General features: G+C 42.6%; 2 protein-coding genes across 2 annotated transcripts in view; both read left to right on the forward strand.

Annotated features, from left to right (window-relative positions):
- The first annotated feature begins 383 nt into the window (after positions 1 to 383).
- On the forward strand, positions 384 to 3,930 carry tbcb (tubulin folding cofactor B). The gene is made up of 7 exons (XM_024444512.2): positions 384 to 549; positions 776 to 946; positions 1,092 to 1,235; positions 1,590 to 1,686; positions 1,972 to 2,163; positions 3,065 to 3,137; positions 3,299 to 3,930. The coding sequence occupies exons 2-7, from the start codon at positions 827 to 829 to the stop codon at positions 3,411 to 3,413; spliced, it is 741 nt and encodes a 246-aa protein (XP_024300280.1). The 5' UTR covers positions 384 to 549; positions 776 to 826; the 3' UTR covers positions 3,414 to 3,930.
- Positions 3,931 to 8,152: 4,222 nt separating this feature from the next.
- Positions 8,153 to 25,183, forward strand: part of LOC112266747 (cleft lip and palate transmembrane protein 1 homolog) — a 23,685-nt gene continuing 6,654 nt past the window's right edge. The window contains exons 1-14 of the mRNA XM_024444513.2: positions 8,153 to 8,272; positions 15,968 to 16,095; positions 18,702 to 18,825; positions 19,150 to 19,308; positions 19,390 to 19,507; positions 19,592 to 19,677; positions 19,782 to 19,902; positions 20,090 to 20,334; positions 20,485 to 20,578; positions 20,703 to 20,830; positions 21,007 to 21,069; positions 21,159 to 21,254; positions 21,362 to 21,497; positions 21,942 to 22,109. Of these exons, the coding sequence (XP_024300281.1) occupies positions 8,159 to 8,272; positions 15,968 to 16,095; positions 18,702 to 18,825; positions 19,150 to 19,308; positions 19,390 to 19,507; positions 19,592 to 19,677; positions 19,782 to 19,902; positions 20,090 to 20,334; positions 20,485 to 20,578; positions 20,703 to 20,830; positions 21,007 to 21,069; positions 21,159 to 21,254; positions 21,362 to 21,497; positions 21,942 to 22,109 (1,780 nt within the window). The 5' untranslated portion in view covers positions 8,153 to 8,158. The remainder of the gene's footprint in view (positions 8,273 to 15,967; positions 16,096 to 18,701; positions 18,826 to 19,149; positions 19,309 to 19,389; positions 19,508 to 19,591; positions 19,678 to 19,781; positions 19,903 to 20,089; positions 20,335 to 20,484; positions 20,579 to 20,702; positions 20,831 to 21,006; positions 21,070 to 21,158; positions 21,255 to 21,361; positions 21,498 to 21,941; positions 22,110 to 25,183) is intronic.

Here is a 25,183-nt window from a genome sequence, read left to right on the forward strand (position 1 = left end):
TGCTCTCATCGCATTTCAATGTTGTTTGTAACGATGTAGCTAACATTGCATGACTTTGTTACAAAACTAAACATTTGGGCTTATAGCGCCACTATGTGGATACAATTGATACTTCTATCATTTGGGCGTGGCACTTTCACGTAAAACCCCGCATTGATTCCTACATTGATGATTGGTTACTAATCATGAAAGGCCACTTCTATCAACATGATTGACGTGCCTACGTAGGCATCCCAAAGCCTTTCTTTCTGTTACGGCATCTTAGAAATGTGCTACCCATTGGTCAACCTAAAATACACACCCTACATTTTAATGACATGACTGGTTCCCTGCGGTTGTGGGCGGGTAGAAGGTTCCAGAACTGGGCGTAAGCAGGATCTGTGGGTGGTGTCGTTTGAAGTGAACAACACATCCGCCAGCCACCCTTCTCCCGTCGGTTCACTGAGATTACAGCACATGTTCCCTGGATTGATTTAGTCTAAAAACACCCAGTTATTTGATAGTAGCTACTTATTTATAGAGATCGTCAAGAAAAGTGCAGAAGGACAGGTAAATATTTGTGTGCGACCAAGCTGGAAGGACTCACGTTAGCTAGCTAACTTTGTTTAGTTTGCTGCGTGCATGCTAGCTAGCTACTGTAGCTAGCTAGTTCTCCTTTTCTAAAATGTGGACTTTGTATCTGACTAGCCGTGTTGAAAGCCATTTTCAACTGTTGTGTACTATTTATTTAGGTTAAGAATGTTAACTGACTAACTGTTATTTGTAATTTATGCAGTGTTCGTTGTTGCTTGAATAAGTTAAACACCGGCGAAACGAAAGCTTGAAAATGGACGGTGGCGTGACGGTCATCACCAATCCCACAGTGTCTGTGCGGCTGACCAGTACCATCAGTTCGTTCGAGGTGAATAAACGATATAACAGGGGAATCACCATCGCCGAATTCAAGGTAAGTTGGTCATTTGTCCTTCGGGCCTCTGAATCTTAATGATGTAGCAATTGCCCCTCTGCACTGCAGACACTAAGACCACAGGCGTAGCACAGCCTGTGGCCATGTGATGCAGTTTCTCGGTTTCTATTTTTTTTCCCTCTAGGGTAAATTGGAGATGGTTGTGGGTACCCCGGCCTCCAGCATGGAACTGCAGCTTTTCAGTACCACTGACAAGTTCATGCAGAAACTGGATGACAACGAGGCCCTGCTAGGTTCCTACCCTGTGGACGATGACTGCAAAATTCACGTATGTACTTCTGTGCTCAAACACTGCTCAGATGGTGTGTCCCCTGTTTACCTTTATTCACACTGGAGTTGTGTAAGATGTTAGATCTGTTGATAGGGTCTCTTAATCCACAAGTGATTTCAATGCTCACAAGATTGCTGACCACAGCATGACTCTGCTAGCTTGATTGCCAAGCCTCTTTCTACATTCGACAAGGTTATATTGTTGCCTTGCCATACTTGTCTTGTTGGGCTAAACAGTGACCAGTTGGTTAAAAGCAGAAACTGACTGGCACCTGTACGATGACTGAGCCATTCTGTTATTTTTTTAATTCAATATGCTGAGTCAGGATGATGGTGAATTCTGTGTGCTTAGGTGATTGACCGCAGTGGAGCCGAGAGCGGAGAGTTCAGTGATCTGTCTAAAGTGGAGAAATTTGAGATTCCAGATGAGGTCTATGAGAAGAGGACAGGTACTGTGAGCTTGCACCATCATCCATCATTCATAGCTAAAGCGTACATTTGAAATTGAATCGGAGGCAGTGAAGAAAAGACTTGTTGAGAGCCATTTGCCACTTTCGAGTGCCACAAGATAACTAGTGATAATTGCTCTCATCTACATCCTGTGTTACCTTTCATTTTGAGGTTACATGGCAAAAACCTTTCCTCAGTACATTACGTACGTAATGATTGAGTGGCTAACTATTACCATTGTAATATGGGGATTTCAAAATGGATTGTCCATATTTCCTCCTCAGATTCTGTAAGGTCATTCATGAAGAAGCAACGCGTTGGTCGCTTCAATGAAGAAGAGACAGCTAAAAAGGAGGCCGAGCTTGCAGCTCGTGAGGCCGAGGAGGAGGCTGCTGCTGCTGCAATCGGCGTCGGCAACCGATGCCAAGTGCAGGTTGTTGGGCTACCCACCAAGATTGGCACCGTTATGTATGTTGGTGAGTGAGGTTGAAGCTTATTTTCCACAACAGGATTTAGGCTTGTCTAAACACTGTTACCATGGTTACTCCGTGGATTATCAGTCTGACTGAAGTCACCCTAAAAAGATGCAATAGTCTCTACAAGCCAGAGGGTTGAATAATGTATTTCCAACTACTGTACTGGTTGTACATGCTGTTGGTCCTTTTGGCGGTAGGAGGTGGAGATAAGATATCCACAGGAAAGGGAGAGCGAGACCCTTAAATAGAATTGAGACTTCAGAAAGTGTTCACACCACAATTGTTGTTACAGCCTGAATTTAAAATGGATTATTATAATTTTTTTAATTTAAAAATGTCACTGGCCTACCCCATATTGTCAGTGGAATTGTTTTTAGAAATGTTTTGAAATTAATCAAAATATAAAAGCTGAAATGTCTTTATGGCAAGCCTAAATAAGTTTGTCAAAAACTTATGTCAAATAATAAGTTGTCCTGAATACAAAGTGTTATGTTTGGGGCAAATCGAATACAACACATTACTGAGTACCACTCTCCATATTTTCAAGCATAGTGGGTATGTTATGGGTATGCTTGTAATTGTTAAGGACTAGGGAGTTTTTTAGGATTAAAAAAATAAACTTAATGGAGCTAAGCACAGGCAAAATCCTGGAGGAAAATTAGGTTGTCTGCTTTCCACCAGACACTGGGAGCTTAATTCACGTTTCAGCCGGACAAAACCCTATTACACAAGGCCAAATCTACACTGGAGCTGCTTACCAAGACAGTGAATGTTCCTTAGTGGCCTAGTTAGTTTTTAGTTAAACCTACTGCAACACAACAAAATGTGGAATAAGTCAAGGGGTATGAATACTTAAGGCACTCCTTATTCCAACAGAAAACACTTATTTTCTGTCTTGCAGGTACAGTAGATTTCAAGCCGGGTCATTGGGTGGGAGTGAAGTATGACGAGCCTCTTGGGAAACATGATGGCAGGTGAGGGCAACTGGCATAATTTTTGTGACATCACATGGTGTCTGAGAATGTTCACTGTTAAGAACTACCTTGCATCATGAAGTGTATTTCTTGTATTAGACTTATGGAGTTGTGCAGACCGCATGAAATGTACTTGATGTCTCTTCTCTCTCTTTCCTTAGTGTGAAGGAGAAGCGATACTTTGAATGTGAGAACAAGTACGGTGCGTTTGTCAGGCCCCTGACAGTGACCGTGGGGGACTTCCCAGAGGAAGACTACGGTCTGGATGAGATGTAGAACTGTGATGCTGTCACCCAGTCAAAGGGTGTGGGCAGATGGGTTCAACCAAGGTTCAACTTTGACCTCCAGTCCGACTACGAACCCGGGGCGAGGGACAGTGTCATTGCGATTAACTTTATTTTGTTTTGCGCTGGTCAGGGAGGTATGGGTTGGACTATAGAGAGCTGCAACTGGGTAAGGAGGCAGTATCGCCTAGGACCAAATCTAGTGTAGGTGTTTGAAATCAGAATAGAAATTCAGTGCAGAACGTGAGTAAACCGCCATGGGAGGATCTAACCTAGTCAATGTTTCATGTGAACTCTGTCGGAGGGTATGAAGTGGTCCTCTTATGCATCACCTTCCCTTCAGAAGTACCCACTGTCCCCACTCAATTACACTGCTCAATGATGAGTTGTTCCAAGATGGAGAACGACTACTAATATTCTTCACTGGCATTCTATATCAGAGCAGACTGTTGGGTTCCAAATAAAAATCTTTTTTTTTTTTTTTTTTTTCAATCTGTACATGTACAGTGCATAAAGAAAGTATTCAGACTCCTTGAATTTTTCAGCCTTATTTTAAAATGGATTAAATTAAACATTTTCCTCAACAATCTACACACAATACCCCATAATGGTGAAGAGAAAACAGGTTTTTGGAAATGTTTGCAAATTTATTGAACAGAAATACCTTGTTTACATAAGTAATTTCACAGTAGTTTTGAAAGTGGTGCTCCTGAGTCAAAACTGGTCCCTGTTTTTTTGTGTATTGTCATTAATTTTGTGTGATATGAATTTGGAAAATTGTTTGAGGTGTATTTTAAAATTCATCTGTTACAAATCCAATTTGTGCCATATTTTATGAATTTCTTTAAAATCCAGGACTGCATCTTTATTTTGTGGCATTTACTGGCTATTGAATGAGCAGAGTTGAGAAAAGCTCTTGAATTAAAGTACAAAGTCTTTGATGCCTTGTTACAACTACATTGTTGGATGTATTTCATGTAAATGATAACCAGGTGGTCCTACTAGTTCATTTGATCCAGTGGCTTTAGAATGCAAGCGTTCCTAAATTGATGTCCTCTGAATTTTGAGTTGAACCTGAATTGCCCATCACATCCTAGATTCAAATTGAATAATAGGCAGTCATAAAAAGCATCACAATGTGAATTATCCAAGCCATAGTTCTGTTAAACTTTATAAAATAAATCCCATGCTTTGGAATGCAAGAATTCACACTACAACAAAATATCTAGTTGCACTGACTAGTGACAGTTTATTTGAATATCTGTTCAATGGTTATTGTACCATAAAGCCCTTTGTTTTTGTGTGTCATGTCCCTGTTCTAGATTCTGGAAAATGTTAAACTGCTTCTAACGCTCCAACACTTCAAATGGCTGAACACCAGTTATGCACATAGACAGCATGCAGTTCAAACCTAGAGCTCAGCTGACAAGTCACTTTTCAGATGGATGAGATATCTTATCTGTGTTTCTACTGAACTTCATTGTACTGCTCCTCATCGCCACTTCAGAGTTTGACTCATGAAAGCATGTGATCTGTCATTTGTTAAGTCGTGCATGTAACTGAGCCAGTTTTGGAAGAGAAACTGAATATAAAAGCAAATAATTCATGCATTCCTTTTTTATTTTAATTGTATTTTTTTCCTCTGACCTTGTCAGCAATTGACAGGCCCTGATTGGTCCATAAATTGCAATCTGTTCTTATGAAATCTCAAAGGTGCTGGTGTTATTTTTGATGTGCCAAAGTGCAATGGTATCTAATGCACAATAAAGTAAAATAAACATACCAGCAGATGTGATGCTCAAGGTGTATTTTAGCGATTCTTACTCTGATTCACCATTAGTAGGACAAAAATAAAGTACCTCATGCATGGCGAAAAGAGAGTTAGACGAGATCTCTAGTCTAGGCAGGGGTTAAGGACTTCATCACACTTATCCCGAAACTGTCAGGTTGCAGTGGGACACTGCACAGGAAACTGAACAGTGAAGCACTGACGGAAGGAATATGGTCAGTGGTTGTAAAAGTACCCAATTGTCATACTTGATACCTGCTCATTGACTTTTGCTCAGCCTTCAACACCATAGTACCCTCCAAGCTCATTATGCTTGGGGTCCTGGGTCTGAACCCCACCCTGTGCAACTGGGTCCTGGACTTCCTGATGGGCCGCCCCAGGTGGTGAAGGTAGAACACAACACCTCCACTTCGCTGACGAAACACAGGCCCCACAAGGGTGCGTGTTCAGCCTCCTGTACTCTCTGTTCACCCATGACTGCGTGGCCACACATGCCTCCCAACTATATTATCAAGTTTGCAGACAACATAACAGTTGTAGGCCTCTCCGAAAATGGCAGCCTACAGGGAGGTGAGGGCCCTGACGGAGTGGTGCCAGGAAAATAACCTCTCCCTGATTATGGTCTTCAGGAAACAGCAGAGAGAGCACGTCCCTATCCACACCGACGGGACCAGAGTGGAGAAGGTGAAAAGCTTCAAGTTACTCTGCATACACATCACCAACAATCTGAAATGGTCCACCCACACAGGCAGTGTGGTGCAGAAGGCGCTTAAGAAATTTGGCTTGGCCCCTAAGACCCTCACGAACCTTTACAGATGCACATTTGAGAGCATCCTGTTGGGCTGTATCACCGCCTGGTACTGCACTGCCCGCAACCACAGAGCTCTCCAGAGGCATCACCGAGGGCACACTGCCTACTCTCCAGGACACCTACAGCACATGATGTCACAGGGAGGCCAAAAAGATCATCAAGGACATCAACCACCCAAGCCATGGCCTGTTCAACCCGCTACCGTCCAGAAGGCGAGGTCAGTACAGGTGCATCAAAGCTGGGACCGAGAGACTGAAAAACAGCTTCTATCTAAAGGCCATCAGACTGTTAAATAGCCATCACTAGTCGGCTACCACCTGGTTACTCAACCCTGCACCTTAGAGACTGCTGCCCTATATACATAGACGTGGAATCACTAGTCACTTTAATAATGTTTACATACTGCTTTACTCATTTCATATGTATATACGTTGGTTAAGGGCTTGTAAGTAAGCATTTCACGGTAAAGTCTACACTTGTTGTATTCGGTGCATGTGACAAAGTTAGATTTGATTTGATATACTGTATTCTATTCCACTGTAGTTGAGTCAATGCCACTCTGACATTGCTCATCATAATATTTACATATTTACTCCATTATTTGATTTAGATTTTTGATTAGTATTTTTATGAATTGTTAGATATTACTGCACTGTTGGAGCTAGGAACACAAACATTTCGCTACACCCGCAATAACATCTGCTAAATATGTGTATGTGACCAATCAAATTAGATTTGATTTTAATAGAAAATGACTGAAGTAAAATTGAAAGTCTCTCAGTAAAATACTATTTGAGTAAAAGTCAAAAGTATTTGGTTTTAAATATACTTAAGTATCATCTACAAGACCCTGCTAGGTAAAGTCCCCCCTTATCTCAGCTCGCTGGTCACCATAGGATCACCCACCTGTAGCACGCGCTCCAGCAGGTATATCTCTCTGGTCACCCCCAAAACCAATTCTTTCTTTGGCCGCCTCTCCTTCCAGTTCTCTGCTGCCAATGACTGGAACAAACTACAAAAATCTCTGAAACTGGAAACACTTCTCCCTCACTAGGTTTAAGCACCAACTGTCAGAGCAGCTCACAGATTACTGCACCTGTACATAGCCCACCTATAATTTAGCCCAAACAACTACCTCTTTCCCTACTGTATTTATTTATTTATTTAGTTCCTTTGCACCCCATTATTTTTATTTCTACTTTGCACATTCTTCCACTGCAAATCTACCATTCCAGTGTTTTACTTGCTATATTGTATTTACTTTGCCACCATGGCCTTTTTTTTGCCTTTACCTCCCTTATCTCACCTCATTTGCTCACATCGTATATAAACTTGTTTATACTGTATTATTGACTGTATGTTTGTTTTACTCCATGTGTAACTGTGTCGTTGTATGTGTCGAACTGCTTTGCTTTATCTTGGCCAGGTCGCAATTGTAAATTAGAACTTGTTCTCAACTTGCCTACCTGGTTAAATAAAGGTGAAATAAAAAGTATCATAAGTCAATTGAATTGCTAAAATATACTTAAGTATCAGAAGTAAAAGTATAAATCATTTCAAATTCCTTATATTAAGTAAACCAGACAGCACAATTTTCTTGGTTTGTATTTATTTAGATAGCCAGGGGCACATTCCAACATAATTTACAAAGGAAGCATTTGTGTTAAATGAGTCAGAACAGAGGCAGTAGGGATAACCCGGGATGTTCTCTTGATAAGTGGGTGAATTTGACAATATTTCTGTAAAAACATAAAGAGTACTTTTGAGTGTCAGGGAAATGTATGGTGTAAAAAGTAATTTGCTTTAGAAATTTAATGAAGTAAAAGTAGGCAAACAAAATACGTAGCAGGGTGCAGATACACACACACCCCCCCCCCCAAACGACTTAAGTAATACTTCAAAGTATTTTTTACAAAGGTACTTTACACCCCTGGGTTTACAACAGGCACAAATACAGTAAGCACAACATACCACTGAACATACAGTAAAGAGAATGTAGCAGATATAACAAGCAGCTGTCTCCTCTATTGTTTAAAAGAGGGGACTGCTGCAAATAGAGAAATAAGGAAGGCACTCTGATGTCTTCATGCCAACATGGGACGACTTGCTTCTTTGCAAAAAAAACGTCACGTTGTAGATGTACCTATCTGAGCTCACGCGAGAACTTCGGTTTCATTGCCAGCGGTGTGCGACAGAGACAGCGAAGATGGCGTCGCAGGAGACCGAAGCTTCTCCGCAAGCCAACGGCGAGGTAAAAATGAATTAAATTGTATGACTGTCGTCAATGTGTGAACGTACCAATATCGGCATATGGTTAACTCGAGCAGTGAATGGCACTGCAGACATTGCTATTGAAGTGTGATCGTTTCACACGCGAGCTTTTTGACGCTGTCAATGCCGGTCGGTTTATAAACGTCCCCCTGCCTTTCACGGTGCGTTTGTTATAGCATCTTGCAAGTTAGTTATTTTCTGATAAACCGACAACCATATTTCTGATCAAAATAATGAGGTCGGTACTTGGGGTAACAGATCATGTCATGACAGTGGATGATTGGGTTAGCCCGTTTTAACCTAGCTAGTTAGCTACAAGAGTGGCTAGCTAGACTGGCGATGATATTTCGTCAGCCTAGCCAACGTTCGTTAGCAGAATCATTTGTCAATCATTACCTTTAATCGCACTTCCTTTTTTAATGGACTAAAGTTATTACTTGGTAGACTAGGCTAGTCTGCTGCCTATCACTATCAACTGAGTGCTAAACGAATCACAGCCCGGCGCTGAGAATGATCGAACATCTGTGTTTTCTAGATTTTGGTTCGTTAACTACTTAGTTATGGATGTTGCATCTTATTAGCTAGCAAGTAGATCCGACCGCATGCTTACAGCTGTACTAGGGTCAGACGGGATTCATGTATAGATTAAGACACGGCGGAGCTGGCGCAAAATATGGCTCGGGAAACATACCTCAATCCAGGGATGAGAAATGTGTTGTATTCCGATTTGTCCCAATATCCAAACTGTTACACCGAGAGGTTTGCTGGAAGGGTTAGCTAAAAGAGTAAGGTAACATGCAAAGTAGTTAAAGTTGCTAAAAAATGCTTTGGTTGTCTGTGATTTGAACTTGCAACCTTTGGGTTGCTAGACATTTGCGTTAAACGCCCAACCAACCACCCTACATTAATTTGTATGTCTTTTGTAACCATACCAAATGTAAAATCTACTAATTTGGGTGTCCTGGATGTACAATTACTATGTTACGTCTAGTCTGAGACCAGGCTGTTTTTCTGGAAAACTGCTCTTTTCATCCTCAAGCCATGGCAGCCATTTTGGAATTGCAGTGTCAGCCAATCCGCTTCTTTGTTGTTCAAGGCGACATGCCATTCCATAATGGCTGCTGTGGGTACTGATAACTGTCATTCAATCTTCTCCTGTAACAGTTGGGATAATGGGACAATTCGAAGTACAAAGCATTTATCATCCCTGAATTGGGGTATGTTTTCCAAGTGAGACGCCGGATAATCTAAACAATTTACACGGTGAGCCTGTCTGACCCTAGTGCATCTGTAAGCAAGCGGGTTGGATATTCTGGTTAGTTATTAGCTAACTAGCTAGCAAGCTAGTCACTACTCATCAGTTAGCAAGCTAATGTTGACTTCGGTCAAACATCCGTGCACATGCATGCCACGGGACTGTCATCCCCTTCTGAACAGATCGGATCAATTACTAATTTTTGGTTCGTGTGACATTTGCTTTCACTGGGAGACTACGCATGTAAAAAATAAAAAGAGGAGGGGGGGGGGGGTAATTTCTTGCTGTGTCTCAACAAGCCTCCTGATTTGATAGGTGTGTTCAGTTATTAAATCAACTTCAAACGCATCCACTAGAGGCCCTCTTACCATGCTAGCCTTCAGAGTGGTGTTCTCTAAGGTCCTCATGGCTTGTTTGCGCAGATACTTCTAGTTGATTATCCACTGCATTCACGAGTATCTCCCACTCATAATAACCAGTTTGGTCCTCTTATCACTTATACTGTCACTCACATCTCACCAATGAGGAATGCTACAGGAGCCAAGGCAGCAGCTGTCTTTCGATTCCCTCCATGAAAGATTGACAGATAAAGGGCTGTGTTGCCTCTCATAGCAGTAGGCAAAGCCATTGGTTGTTTTGAAGCTTTTACTCTGTGTCCCATTGGCAGAATTTAGTAGTGGGTAAAATGTTAACCCCAGTTGACAATGTGAGTTGTAAGGATTACTTCTTACTGGGAAAATAACAGTTGGATTTTGGATCCTGTGTAATCTTGGGGTGCCCTCTGGAACAAAACGGAGCATCTGCCACAGATAATGAAATCATTCCAGTCAGTTAACATCATAAGGAAACTGCTGCCTTCACTCAAAAACACTCATGCAGCACTGTTTAGCTTCAGCCTCTTAGGCCATGGTGGTCACTGTGTTGACTGAAACCTTTATGACTGTCAATGCAGTTTGTTCTTAGAGGCTTTGCTGTCCATCCCTTTTTGTGTTGGTGACATGCAGGGGAGATTTTCAGATAGTGGGGCCTGTCTTGTGACTTGGCATATGCTTGTCTTTTGTTTCACTGGGCAACAATGCACCCCTGCTTGGGCTTTCTGACTGACATGTTCTTGGCTTGCAATGCTTCCTTCATGCTGCACTCACTCCAAACCATACAACTTAATTAGACAGGTTTTGCTTACATGTCGAATCCTATCAAAGTAGCTACATCATCATGGGTCCTAATAGTAGACTTTCAGGGGAACATTAATGCAGTGTAAACCATTGACAAACCTCAGGGAATCACTTTCTTTATAAGTGACTCGCGTAATTCATTGGTGGCTCTTGAAATGAGTCCCAGACTGGATAACCCCCCGAAGTGCTACTTTCGTCACCCTGGTTTGGGTCTTATTTTTTTTCTCTTGCTCGCTTTAGGTCAAATTTAGTTGATGCTGGAAAATCAAAAATCTTTTCTTATAGTGTTCATGGAAACTGGGAAATTCTGGGTAAAATGTCCTACAGTCGACAAAACAAAATTCACCAGACATGGGTGAATTTTGTCTGTAACCACGTTTCCATCCACAGTTTTTATGCAAGCAAAATCACGACAGCTGTGATGGAAACAGGAAGATTCAATACAATTTTATAAATGCCGACAGCCTAGGGAGATGAAACATTAAACGGTTAGCTGCTGAAAATACTTTTGGCCTGTCATGATATAGGTGAATTTGCATAATTTAGTGGAATTAAATTGGCGTGTGTATTTTCGTTTGTCGTCATGCATACCGAGGCTAGTTTGAGGAGAGGAATAGTCGATCACCTGTCAAAAAGCCTGCACTGATGAGAAACGTGCTTTTGTCAGCCAAGTGCATCTAGAATTGTTTAGCTTTGATGGCCACGGTTTTAAAATGAGCTTTTTTTTCTTTCTCGATCTCAACTCGTAATAAAAGCACGCCTCCCATTCGAGTGCGTAGGCTATAACCTTAGTCAATGGTAAGAAGACAATCAGAGCGTCACTCACCACTTTGCAATTTGAATTTGAGCGGCAGTATATTCGTTTGAAACCTGAAAATTTTACTTCAAATAATGAGTCATGTCTTACCTTGCTTCAAAGTAGCATTGCGGAAATCCATACATAGAAACGTGGAGGCAATTATTTTAGACTTCCTCATGCCATTAATCAGCATTTCTCTCATGTTCAAATCAAATTCCCGTGATTTGCGTTTTGGCAAATGTTTTAAAAATACGTTTTATTAGCTGCTTCATTACAGCAGTTGCATGTTAAATAATAGACCATAGAGACTTTTGACTGTATGAAGCTCTGTGGCGACAGAGCCACCACCTGTTTTGAGCCCCATGTTTTTAGGATAGAAATAGTGTTGCGAAGGCTCGGAAGCTTTCCGGGAAAATTTCCATGGGGAGTTAAGCCTGGGTATTTTGCTTAAATTCTTATTTTTTTTTAAGTAAGCTTATAACAGTGAACCTTTTTTTTGTGGAATACACAGAAGGCAATTCTAGATTTTGTGGCATATTTTGGTTAAACTATCCCCAATTCAATGGAATTGCAACCCTCTGCATGCACAGCGCATTCTTCCATCACATATTTTACACACTAATGAGATGCTATTGAGCCCACACTACTACACTACCTGAGCCAAGGACTACATGCTTTCTGGTACGTTTTGATTACAATACTGGGTGGTTTGAATATATTTTATGACACATGATTTTTTTGTTAACTAGTAAATAGTAGTCTACAGCAAAGTGTGTGTCAATGATTTCTAACTTAACAATTTCTGCTAGTTAGTCTTTGCTACCATGTGGGTTTTTAGCTTGCTTGAGCCTGCTAACTGAGTGTTAATTCATCTGTTTCCATACATGTTTAATTAAAAATATATATATCTTAGAAAGGAGTTGTTTAATCTAACTGCCTAACTTTATCTGTACGTGGAATAGTATTTTAATTTATTTACATTTTTTACAAATGTTTTTATAACCTTTACAGGCAAATGCCACGGGCACTATCTGACAAAGTCCCTCTACTTCTATTCGAGGTGAAAATGATGAATTGGACACATAATCGATAGCAACAGCTCATGGTTCTCCTGGAATCAGATGTTTTTTTGACTCAATGGAGGAATGTAGGCAGAGAAAAGCTGATGAATGTCTTGCTCGAGCTGTGTATGCAACTGGTTCAGCGCTGATGCTCACAGGCAATGTCTATTGGAAGAGATTTCTGAATGTTCTTTGCCCAGCATACACCCCTCCAACCAGACATGATTTATCTACTCATTTGCTGGATGCAGAGTTCAACAGAGTTCAAGTGAAGGTCACGCAAATCATTGAGAAAGCAGACTGTATTGCAATCACCTCTGATGGGTGGGCAAGGAATAATTAACTTCATCTCCACCCCTCAACTAGTATTCTACAATAGCACAGACACAAGGGACAACAGACACACCAGTCCCTACGTTGCAGGTGAGCTGAAGGTAGTCATCAATGACCTTGGACCACAGAAGGTATTTGCACTGGTGACAGACAATGCTGCAAACATGAAGGCTGTTTGGTCTTAAGTGGAGGAGTCCTACCCTCACATTACACCCATTGTCTGTGCTGCTCATGCATTGAATCTGCTCTTCAAGGACATCATGGCACTGAAAACAATGGATACACACTACAAGACAGCCAAGGAAATGGTTAGGTATGTTAAGGGTCATCAAGTTATAGCAGCAATCTACCTCACCAAGCAAAGTGAGAAGAATAAGAGCACCACATTGAAGCTGCCCAGGAACACCCATCGGGGTACATAATACATAATAAGATGTATTACAAACGCTAGATCACTCACCATCACTGTGATTTGTATGCTATGGTGCAATGGACCTCTCTCTCCACCAGGAGGTGATAGCACTGGTACACTTTTGTGTACAAAGCGTTGATGGGACAACTCCCTTTGTATCTGTTCCGGGCTAGAACTAAGATGAACGGGAGGAAATATTTTTCCCATAATGCGCCTTCATCTTGGAACATGCTTTAGGAGATTTTAAAGGTAGTGGAGTTAGTGTCCTTGTCTGTTTTTAAGACTGATCGACAACACTGTTTCACAACTGCAGTTTCTAATCTTCAATTGTATCTTTAACTTGTGACACTTTGTATTTTGTGTGTATTCTGTATTTTTCTGTAATGTTTTATGCACACGCTGCTATTAACCTGTTTCGCCTTCTTGCCAGCTCGCCCTCAAAATTGTTTTTTTTTAACCTCAATGGGTTTTACCTGGTTAAATAAAAATTACGAGTCTACCGTCTCCTTGAACCCAGGCCGTTTCCGGAGTATTTTTGAGAGCATGGGTGAAGGAGATTACAGGCTACAAAGGCATTATGACAACCAACCAAAAGGGTACATCTAGCACAATCCAAAACAAATTTGGGGGTTGTATGTATGCAGTGTACAGAGAAGCTATAACTAAGGAGGTGTCTGAGACTCCTTTTGCGTCTGTACAGGCAGACGAGACCACTGACGTCTCCTGTAAATCACAGATGGTAATAGTGCTGCGCTACATGTTGCCAGACAACAGTGTGTGTGTGAGAGGTTTGTGGAGGTGGACAAAACTGGTGTTGGCCACTAAAATGTCGAGAAGCTGGTTGCACAAACCTACGACGGGGCAGCGGTGATGAGTGGTAATGTACGTGGTGTCCAAACGCTACTGAAGGACACTTACCCAAACCAGCAAATTGTGCACTTTCTGTTGGTTACGTCATTTTACTGTTTGGGGAAAAAATGTAGGTTGTTGACCGGTTAATGAGGGTCAGTTAGTTGGCTGCAAAATGTACCAACATTTGCATCCCTACGACAGACATTTTGTTCGTTAGACATGTTGAGATCTTCTTGTCTGTAAAATGTTTTATGAAAGAAATGGCAGTGGAAACAACTTTGTTTATGCACAAAAATTTATATAATAACCATCATATCGAAGTAAACGAGTTGTGGTCCTGCCACAATGATTCGGAAAACCACGCACTTCAGCTAAATAAATAATGAACTTCAGCGGGTGGTGGTGAAAGTGCAAGGTGATGAGCTTGATGCTCCTTTACAATAAATATCGAGGGCCTTATTCTAGTGACATGATGGCTACCGTATGACAAATTAAAAATGAACTTGCTCTTTTGTCCATAAATGTAAAAAAAATAAACTTGCTCTTTTGCCCATAATCATCTCGTGCAGGATATACCCGCACTATATCTGCGAGCTGTTGGCTATAGCGCACGCGCCAATACCAGAGTGGGCACTTGCTATATAACGCAACATTTAACCATCAGTAGAGTTGAAAATGCAAAGGAAACTCATTTTAACTTGTATTTTTTTATACGGTACGTAAGAATTTAAGCACAGAAGTTGTGCACTACGTCATCATGCACAACTAGTTAATTTGAGGGGGAAAACGTCTCTGGTGGGAAAATGCACATATTTTGTTAATGCAGAGAATATTTGCATAAATCTTTTGCCTAGCTATTGAAATGGCTTTTTTAAATTTACATTTTGCACCCTACATTCCACTTTATCAGTGTTGTCCAGAGAACATGCACCAAGACGAGATTGGGCAAGATTGCTATTTGATAGAAACAGTTTTTGTGACAACCGATGGAATCGCATTGAACTTAAGTTTCCATTAACTGAATAAAAAACTGATGTGCAGAAGGTGTTTTTTTATGTCATCGCACAGCTTTTCATCTGTAACAAGCCAGTTTGATGGAAACACTCCTGTGCCTATCTTTTTGATGGATATTCCGCTAGTGGATGGAAACCCATCTTAGGATCCCTGATTGATAGGGATGCACAATATAGCGGTGAACATATCGGAATCGGCCGATATTAGCTAAAAATGGCAACATCGGTATCAGCCGATGTCTAGTTCAACGGCGATGTTAAAAACCCATGTCAAAGCTACCGTGCATACCTGTATGACATAATAACTCCATGTAAAATTTTGAAATTATTGAACAACGTAACAGAATAGTAAGTAAGTGAAAGAAATATGTTTTGATTGTTTTACTGGTAATGGGGACATACGTAAATGCCAGCAATAACTTATTTGTGTGTAACCTTTATTTAACAAGGGAAGTCAGTTAAGAACAAATTCTTATTTACAATGATGGCCTGGACGAAGCTGTGCCAATTGTGTGCCGCCCTATGGGACTCCCAATCACGGCCGGATGTGATACTGCCTGTATTAAAACCAGGGACTTTAGTGACGCCTCTTTCACTGAGATGCAGTGCCTATTTAACCGTACTAGAATGCTGAAAAGGCCGCTAAAATGTTTAAATATTGGTTATTTGTATCGTTTCGTTTTTGGTGAGGAAAATATTGGATATCGGTATCGGCCAAAAGATTTAATATCGGTGCATCACTACTGATTTGATGTGTGTGTGTGTGTGTGTGTAGGTGAGCAGCAATGGAGCTGCTGCAGCCGTGGATGGCCAGGCCATACAGACTGCTGTTGGGGACCCTGCACAGCCCCCGCCGGCTCCACCACCCAACGCATGGTCGGTCATAAAGGGAGTCCTCTTCAGGTGGGTCAGAAATGTGTGCACGGAAAGTATTCAGACCCTTTTACGTTGTCCATATTTTGTTACACTACAGCCTTATTCTAAAATTGATTAAATCTTTTTTTTTCGCTCATCAATCTACACACAATACCCCATACTGAGAAATCAAACTGAAATATCACATTTACACAAGTATTCAGACCCCTTTACTCAGTATTTGAAGCACCTTTGGCGGCAATTACAGCCTGGAGTATTCTTGGGTATGGATGCTACAAGCTTGGCCCAACTGTATTTGGGGAGTTTCTCCCATTCTTCTCTGCAGATCCTCTCAAGCACTGTCAGGTTGGATGGGGAGTGTCGCTGCACAGCTATTTTCAGGTCACTCCAGAGATGTTTGATCGGGTTCAAGTCCAGGCTCTTGCTGGGCCACTCAAGTACATTCAGAGACTTGTTCCCCTAGCCACTCCTGCGTTGTCTGTGTGGTTGGAAAGTGAACCTTTGCCCCAGTCTGAGGTCCTGAGCAGGTTTTCATCAAGGAACCCTCTCTGTACTTTGCTCCGTTCATCTTTCCCTCGATCCTGACTGATCTCCCATTCCCTGCCGCTGAAAAACATCCCTTTGCATGTTGTTGCCACCACCATGCTTCACCATAGGGATGGTGCAAGGTTTCCTCCAGATGTCACAATTGGCATTATGGCCAACGACTTCAATCTTGGCATCATAAGAAACCAAGGTGCACGATGGCGCACGCGGAATCCAAACCGGCTGCGCGCGTGTGCCATCGTGCATAAATGCATATTTTATCCCCCCACACCAAACGCGATCACGGCACTCAGGTTGAAATATAAAAACAAACTCTGAACCAATTACATTAATTTGGGGACGGGTTGAAAAGTATTAAACATTTATGGCAATTTAGCCAGCTGGCTTGCACTTGCTTGCTAATTTGTCCTATTTAGCTAGTTTGCTGTTGCTAGCCAATTTGGGATATAAACATTGAGTTGTTATTTTACCTGAAATGCACACGGTCCTTCAACTCCGACCAATTAATCCACACATAAAACGGTCAACCGAATTGTTTCCAGTCATCTCTCCTCCCAGGCCTTTTCTTCTCTGGACTTTATATTGCGATTGGCAACTTTCATAAATTAGGTGCATTTCCGCCACCACCCTCATTCGTCTTTCAGTCACCCACGTGGGTATAACCAATGAGGAGATGGGAGAGTCAGGAGTTGCAGTGCGATCTGCATCACAAATAGAACTGACTTCTATTTTAGCCCTTGGCAACGCAGATGCTCGTTGGCGCGCGCGAGCAGTGTTGGTGCAATAATTGATTAATATAGATTTCTACATTTATCTTGAAATGCGATGCGAGCGGTCAAGTCATGGTATAAGTCTAAATATTGCTGTTACATTGCACAACCTTGAATGTTATGTCATAATTATGTAAAATTCTGGCAAATTATGGTCTTTGTTAGGAAGAAATGGTCTTCACACAGTTCGCAACGAGCCAGACGGCCCAAACTGCTGCATATACCCTGACTCTGCTTGCACTGAACACAAGAGAAGTGACACAATTCCCAGAGTTAATATTTACTGCTATCTTGCATTTCTTAACGAAGTGTGCCAAGTTTTAAAAATATACTTGTGTATTGATTTTAAGAAAGGGATTGGTGTTTATGGTTTGGTACATTGGTGCAACGACAGTGCTTTTTTTTCCACAAATGCGCTTGTTAAATCATCACCAGTTTGGTGAAGTAGGCTGTGATTCGATAAATTAACAGGCACCACATTGATTATTTGCAACACAGGACAAGCTAGTTAACTACACATGATGGTTGATATTACTAGTTTAACTAGTGATTATGTAAAAAAAAAAATTATAACATAAGTTTAATGCTAGCTAGCAACTTACCTTGGCTCCTTGCTGCATTCACGTATTCGGCGCGTGATTATCGATTGTTATGAAAGCTTGAAATTGACCCTAATTAATCGTCCATGTCGACCTCTAGTACGCACTACCCTCTGTAGTGCCTTGAGGTTGGATTCCGAGCAGTTCCCATACCAGGTGGTGATGCAACCGGTCAGGAGGCACTCGATGATGTAGCTGTGGGACTTTTTGAGGATCTGGGGACCCATGCCAAATCTTTTCAGTCTCCTGTTTCTAAGACAGTCATGAAGAGGGCACGACAGGCATTGTCGTGCCCTCTTCATGACTGTCTTAGCGTGTTTGGACCATGATAGTTTGTTGGTGACGTGGACACCAAGGAACTGGAATCAATCCTCTCCAACATCTGATGCTAAAGAGAGAGAGATATATAAAAACACTCGTCTTTATCTCAACCTTTGTTTGACACACACCCTTTATGGTAGATGCTAAGTGGGATCGTTGGGACTACCCTACCCTTAACCCTAACCTAGCATTTAACCCTTACCATAACTGTTTTAAATTTCAACTTGAATGGGGTGATGTCATTTGGGTGGTCCCAATCATAGAAATGTAATTCTATTTCTATGGTTCCAAGCACCCCACTTAGAAAAAACAACCTTTTTACACATTTGACTAAAAGTTTAATTGGTTTCAATTGGACTTACTTGACTTTCTTCTTCTCTTTCCTCATCCTCTACAGGATCTTTGTCATCTGGGCCATCAGTAGCTGGTTCCGCAGAGGGTCCTCTACACCAGACCCCAGTACCCCAGCTGGGGCACCGCATTTACCCAGCCGAAACCTTTTCCCCAAGGAAAGCCTCATGGTACACCAGCCTTTTCACACCGTTCTGCATAAGCGATTATCTCCAGGTCATGTGACATTATTGACTTCCTGGTTGACCTTTTGGTCTGTGCCTGCCGCTCAGTGGTAGTTCTCTGGGTGAGTTGTGTGCACAACTTGTCTCCGTTGATGAGCTTTATCCTGGCTAGCTTGTTGACTTGCACTCAGTAATTAGTTCACACTGCTGGACAAAGAAGCTGTGCCACAGCAAGCAACCACCAAAAGTGGTTGAGAACAAGTCAATAGGAGAATATGGAAATAGATAACATGAAGAATATGTGATAACCTGTTTTCTTTTTGCCCTCAGGACCTGTATGTGTACATCTCCCAGGACGAGGTGTTCTCTGACTTCAACGACACACAGTCCCTGTTCTGGTTCCATAGAGACCTGGTCTACGGAGACTGGAACACTGGAGAAGATGGGGACGGCTGCTATGAGCACTCAATAGATCTGAACATCCCAGAGGTGAGGGAGCAGGAGGGAGAAGTGAGGGAAGAATGTCCATTTTCTAATCTCTTTCTCTTTCGCTGATCCGATGTGCTACAGAAGGTGCAAATGAATGGTTCCCTCTACATCCACGTGTATTTCACAAAGACTGGATTCCACCCAGACCCCAAACGCAAGGGCCAGTATCGTCGGCTAGCGACAGTCCATGCCACGCGGAGTAAGTAACCGACCCCCCACCCCCCACCTTTTCAAAGTAGTATGTCAGTGGTTTGATTCACGTTTTCCTCTTTGACTCTTTCAGTGCTGAACAAGTTCAAACGCAGGAAGTTCGTGAAGACTAAGAACCTGCTGACGGGGGAGACCGAGACCGACCCGGAGATGATCAAGGTCGGCTGTGTTTACCATGATGCATAGACCCTATTTTTGTTTTCGGTCAGTAAACTAAGTCCGTACCGTATTGATTGACTGCCGTTCCTCTCCCCCTCCCCCAGCGAGCGGAGAGCCACGGCCCAGTGGAGATCATCTCCCACTGGCACCCTAACCTCACCATCAACATGGTGGATGACCATACAGCCTGGGTCAAGGGCTCGGTCCCACCTCCACTGGACCAACGTAAGCTCTACCAACCTATTCTCACGCTTCTCAGTGGTTCAGACCAGAGCACGTACTAGGAGGGTTGAGATCTACTGCTTCTTTACAAATATCTAACTAAAGGGGAAATACCTTTTTTTTGTTTAGTTACTGCTCTATTCCGTCTCATTTTCTCAACCCATTCTTTTTACCCTCCACAACCCTACAGATGTGAAGTTTGACGCGGTGAGCGGCGACTACTATCCTATCGTCTACTTCAACGACTACTGGAACCTGCAGAAAGACTACTACCCCATCAATGAGAGCCTGCAGTCACTGCCTCTGCGCCTGTCCTACTGCCCGCTGTCCCTGTGGCGCTGGCAGCTCTACGCTGCCCAGAACGCCCGATCACCGTGGAACTTCCTGCCAGAGGACACCTATGAGCAGTCTGACGAGGACCAGGACTCTGTCAAGGTTAGAGGTCATAGGCTGGGGCAGGGCGTACATTTTTGTTTTGCTTTTTCTCCTCCAAATTTAGCACATCGTAGAATCAAACTGGTCCCGGAGTCTGGGCCCCATGTTGTTTCCCTGGTAACCATGGCTAAGGAACTGTGTTGTCTCTAGGTGGCCCTGCTGGAAACCAACCCCTACCTCCTGGGCGTGACCATTGTGGTCTCAATCGTTCACAGCGTCTTCGAGTTCCTGGCATTCAAGAATGGTGAGCTCACTGTGCTTTTTTTTCCCCACAGCTTAACTGCCTATTACATATATTTTGTGTGGTTGAATGTTCTTTCTATTCTGGTGTGTGTGTGTGTGTGTGTGTGTGTGTGTGTGTGTGTTAGACATCCAGTTCTGGAACAGCAGGCAGTCCATGGAGGGTCTCTCTGTGCGCTCCATCATCTTCGGGGTGTTCCAGTCCCTGGTGGTGCTGCTCTACATCCTGGACAATGAGACCAACTTCGTGGTGCAGGTCAGTGGGTTTTTCCATTTGTGTGTATATAAAAAAAATATAAAAAACAAAGACTTGTCACCAGACCCTTTGTAATGTCATTCATCATTGACAGGCTCTGTAGGGATGTCGTTCATGACCATTGTACTAGAGCAGAGTGGTCCCTTCTCTAATCCCCAGCTCGTGTCCCATAACAGGTCAGCGTGTTCATCGGCCTGCTCATCGACTTCTGGAAGATCACTAAGGTCATGGACGTCAAGGTGAGATGAGAACAGGTATTTCTCTTGTTTTCGGGTTGCACAAATGAATCCCTGTTTGTTAGCTAATCTGGATGTCGGTTTCCCCTTAGTTGGACAGAGAGAACAAGTTGTTCGGGATCCTCCCACGCTTATCAATAAAAGACAAGTCCACGTACGTGCAGTCCTCCACCAAAGTCTTCGACGACGTAAGGAAACGCGTCAACACCACACACAATACAATGGCTTTTATTGACCGCTAGAATGGCAAAACTTCTACTGACGTTTTTTGTCCTGTCCTCTTCCCTCTGCGTAGATGGCGTTCAAGTACCTGTCATGGCTGCTCTACCCTCTGTTCGGGTGCTATGCCGTCTACAGTGTGCTGTACCAAGAGCACAAAGGCTGGTACTCATTCGTACTGGGCATGCTCTATGGCTTCTTGTTAACCTTTGGTGAGTCACGGGTGGTCATTGTTCAGAAATGGGATTATACATATTTTTTGTTGTCTGATTTTTTTTTTCTCAAGGAATTCCTATTTTTCTGGTCTTGGAAAATCCTCCTTTCCTCGTTTTCTATCCTGTGATGATCAAATCGCTAAATATCAGTTGCACAGTCCAAGACAAGTGAGAGTCTATGCCGTCTTAATCCTCATTATACATAGCCTGATCCCTATTGACAGTCTGTCCGAGCAGACAGTCGAGCATTATTGACCCGTAGTTCTATACTTATTGATAGTCTGTCCTTGTTAACACATTCTCTCCTAAATGTCTCTTTATTATTTGACATCCTAAGTGATATTCGACCCTAAGTGACACTGTCGGAGACGGACTAAGTGCGACGCTCATCGTTTCTTTGATCTGATTCGTCGTGGTGTCTGCTTTGTGATTTTGGCTCAGGTTTCATCACGATGACGCCACAGCTGTTCATCAACTATAAGATGAAGTCCGTGGCCCACCTCCCATGGAGGATGCTCACCTACAAGGCACTGAACACCTTCATCGACGACCTGTTCGCCTTTGTCATCAAGATGCCCATGATGTACAGGATAGGATGTCTCAGAGACGGTGCGTTATTACTCACTGCCCTCCAACACACACACATTTCATAGACTTAAGTACAGTCCATTCCGGGTCTTAACAATGACTATCCCATTGATGTTAAAAAAAATTTAAAAACGAGTTCCCTTAGGGGTTTAACGGTACACGTATTCATACTGAACCGTTTGTTTCTGGCTGCATCGTGGACCTGAATGAATGCATCCCAAAAGTATATGAACAAAGTAATAACACTAGGCCTGCAGGCTGTCTACGCTGCATTGTCTGCCTTTTTGAGTACGTCTGAGCTGAAAAATAACATGTTCAGGCTGTTCCGTTAACGACTACAGTGGTTCCTCATTTGAAATCATACTGTAAGTCTCGTGAACAGTATGTTGTGATATGTCGGTGAGTCGCAGCGCTTGCAGTTAATACTCATTTAAAACACCAGAGGGCATATTTGAGCACATCTTCTCCATCTAGTCTTTTTATCCTTTTTTTATATTGACGGAAACACAAAGATGTTGATGAATAAAAACCGTATACTACTTTCTATTGGATATAAAGTATATACTGTACATCATGACATAATAAGGTTGTTTTAAAGCAATTGCAATCACGATTGAAAGCGACTGTTTTTAATCTTTGGTTGTGCTATTATTGTATTTGTTGTGTTACAAATCGTCATTCAAAAAAAAAAAAAAAATTGCCAAATTTCTCAATTCTTATTAGCCAATGCCCATCACGTGATCGGGTCTCAGCTTTTGAAGTAACAACTGAGACATAAACTGAACAAGTTCCACAGACATGAGACTAACAGAAATTGAATAATGTGTCCCTGAACAAAGGGGGGGGGGGGTCAAAATCAAAAGTAAGTCAGTATCTGGTGTGGCCACCAGCCCCATTAAGTACTGCAGTGCATCTCCTCCTCATGGACTGCACCAGATTTGCCAGTTCTTGCTGTGAGATGTTACCACACTCTTCCACCAAGGCACCTGCAAGTTCCCGGACATTTCTGGGGGTAATGGCCCTAGCCCTCACCCTCCGATCCAACAGGTCCCAGACGTGCTCAATGGGATTGAGATCCGGGCTCTTCGCTGGCCATGGCAGAGCAATGACGTTCCTGTCTTGCAGGAAATCACGCACAGAACGAGCAGTATGGCTGGTGGCATCGTCATGCTGGAGGGTCATGTCAGGATGAGCCTGCAGGAAGGGTACCACATGAGGGTGGAGTATGTCTTCCCTGTAACGCATAGAGTTGAGATTGCCTGTAATGACAACAAGCTCAGTCCGATGATGCTGTGACACACCGCCCCAGACCATGACGGACCCTCCACCTCCAAATCGATCCCGCTCCAGAGTACAGGCCTCGGTGTAACGCCTATTCCTTCGATGATAACTGAATCCGACCATCACCCCTGTGAGACAAAACCGAGACTCTTCAGTGAAGAGCACTTTTTGCCAGTCCTGTCTGGTCCAGCGAAGGTGTATTTGTGCCCATAGGCAACGTTGTTGCCGGTGATGTCTGGTGAGGACAGGCCTACAAGCCCTCAGTCCTGCCTCTCTCACTGATGGAGGGATTGTGCATTCCTGGTGTAACTCGGGCAGTTGCTGTTGCCATCCTGTACCTGTCCCGCAGGTGTGATGTACCGACCCTGTGCAGGTGTTGTTAGACGTGGTCTGCCACTGCGAGGACGATCAACTCCCGTCCTGTCTCCCTGTAGCGCTTTCTTGGGCGTCTCACAGTACGGACATTGCAATTTATTGCCCTGGCCACATCTGCAGTCCTCATGCCTCCGTCACGCAGATGAGCAGGGACCCTGGGCATCTTTCTTTTGGTGTTTTTCAGAGTCAATAGAGAACTTAGGACATTAAAGAGGCTTTTCATAACTGTGACCTTAATTGCCTACCTTCTGTAAGCTGTCTTAACAACCGTTCCACAGGTGCATGTTCATGAATTGTTTGTGGTTCATTGAACAAGCATGGGAAATGGCGTTTAAACCCTTTTATAATGAAGATCTGTTAAGTTATTTGGATTTTTACAAATTATCTTTGAAAGACAGGGTCCTGAAAAAGGTCCGTTTCTTTTCTTCTTTTTGCTGAGTTTCCATACCCAACATATTCAACATGCATTATATCGTGATGGTTTTATATCAATTACACCTACTGTAGTTGGAAAAAAGCTTGCCCAGTTTTCCAATAGTTTTTTTTTACTGTTTTTTTACTGGTTCCACATCTGTATTACATCACTAGGTGGAGACATTGACCATAGTACCCCAAACCCTGAGTACCGACCTGTATGGTCTACCACATGTCTCACTAGCACCACCAGCTGACGATTTCTCCTTAATTGTCTTCCCCATGCCCTAATATGAACTTGTCCATTCACTTTGTGATTATTCTGAAGAAGGCCATTGAAGGCCTCAGCATCATTCTTTAAAACCTGTTTAGGGAAAGTACAGTTTTAGTGTTGAGCGAGCGTTGTGCCTTTTCCATTCCAATGGGTTCGTCATATAGAAATGATAAAAACATTTATTTTAACAGCTCCAAAGCAATTGCCTGTCTATGGCTCAGGAACCACTTGCCTCTTTCTGTAATCAAGATACCTACTGGTAACTCTTGTTGGATTCTGGGTTAAACTTGGAACATTTGCTATCCTAGAAACTGTTTTACATCAGAAGTTGATGGCTTTGGAATGTGCTAGGTGGACGGGAGGAAGTCACAGGATTGCTATAGGGGATAGGGATGGACATCTGTGGATTAGGAAAATGAGGGGTTGAGGTCAGGTCAGATCCCCTTAAGGGAGAAATGATGATTCATTACCCTATTACTTTGTCTCCAACTTGGAGTGTATATACTTGTTGTGGTGGAAACATGTGTCTAGTGCAGCTCTAATGATCCTCTGGGAAGAATACACTTGGTTAAGCTTTCAGAGTGTCAGTTTTATTACTCTGAGAATTAGAACACTTAACTGTTAGGACAGCTTATGGGGTCTCCTGTAGGCCGTCATTGTAAATAAGAATTTGTTCTATATAAGAATTAGTTAAATAAAGATTTAAAATAAAATGTTTTTTAAAAATCTGTCAACGACTAGTTTGAACTCT

Source organism: Oncorhynchus tshawytscha, linkage group LG14 (assembly GCF_018296145.1).
Source record: "Oncorhynchus tshawytscha isolate Ot180627B linkage group LG14, Otsh_v2.0, whole genome shotgun sequence".
Classification (NCBI taxonomy): domain Eukaryota; kingdom Metazoa; phylum Chordata; class Actinopteri; order Salmoniformes; family Salmonidae; genus Oncorhynchus; species Oncorhynchus tshawytscha.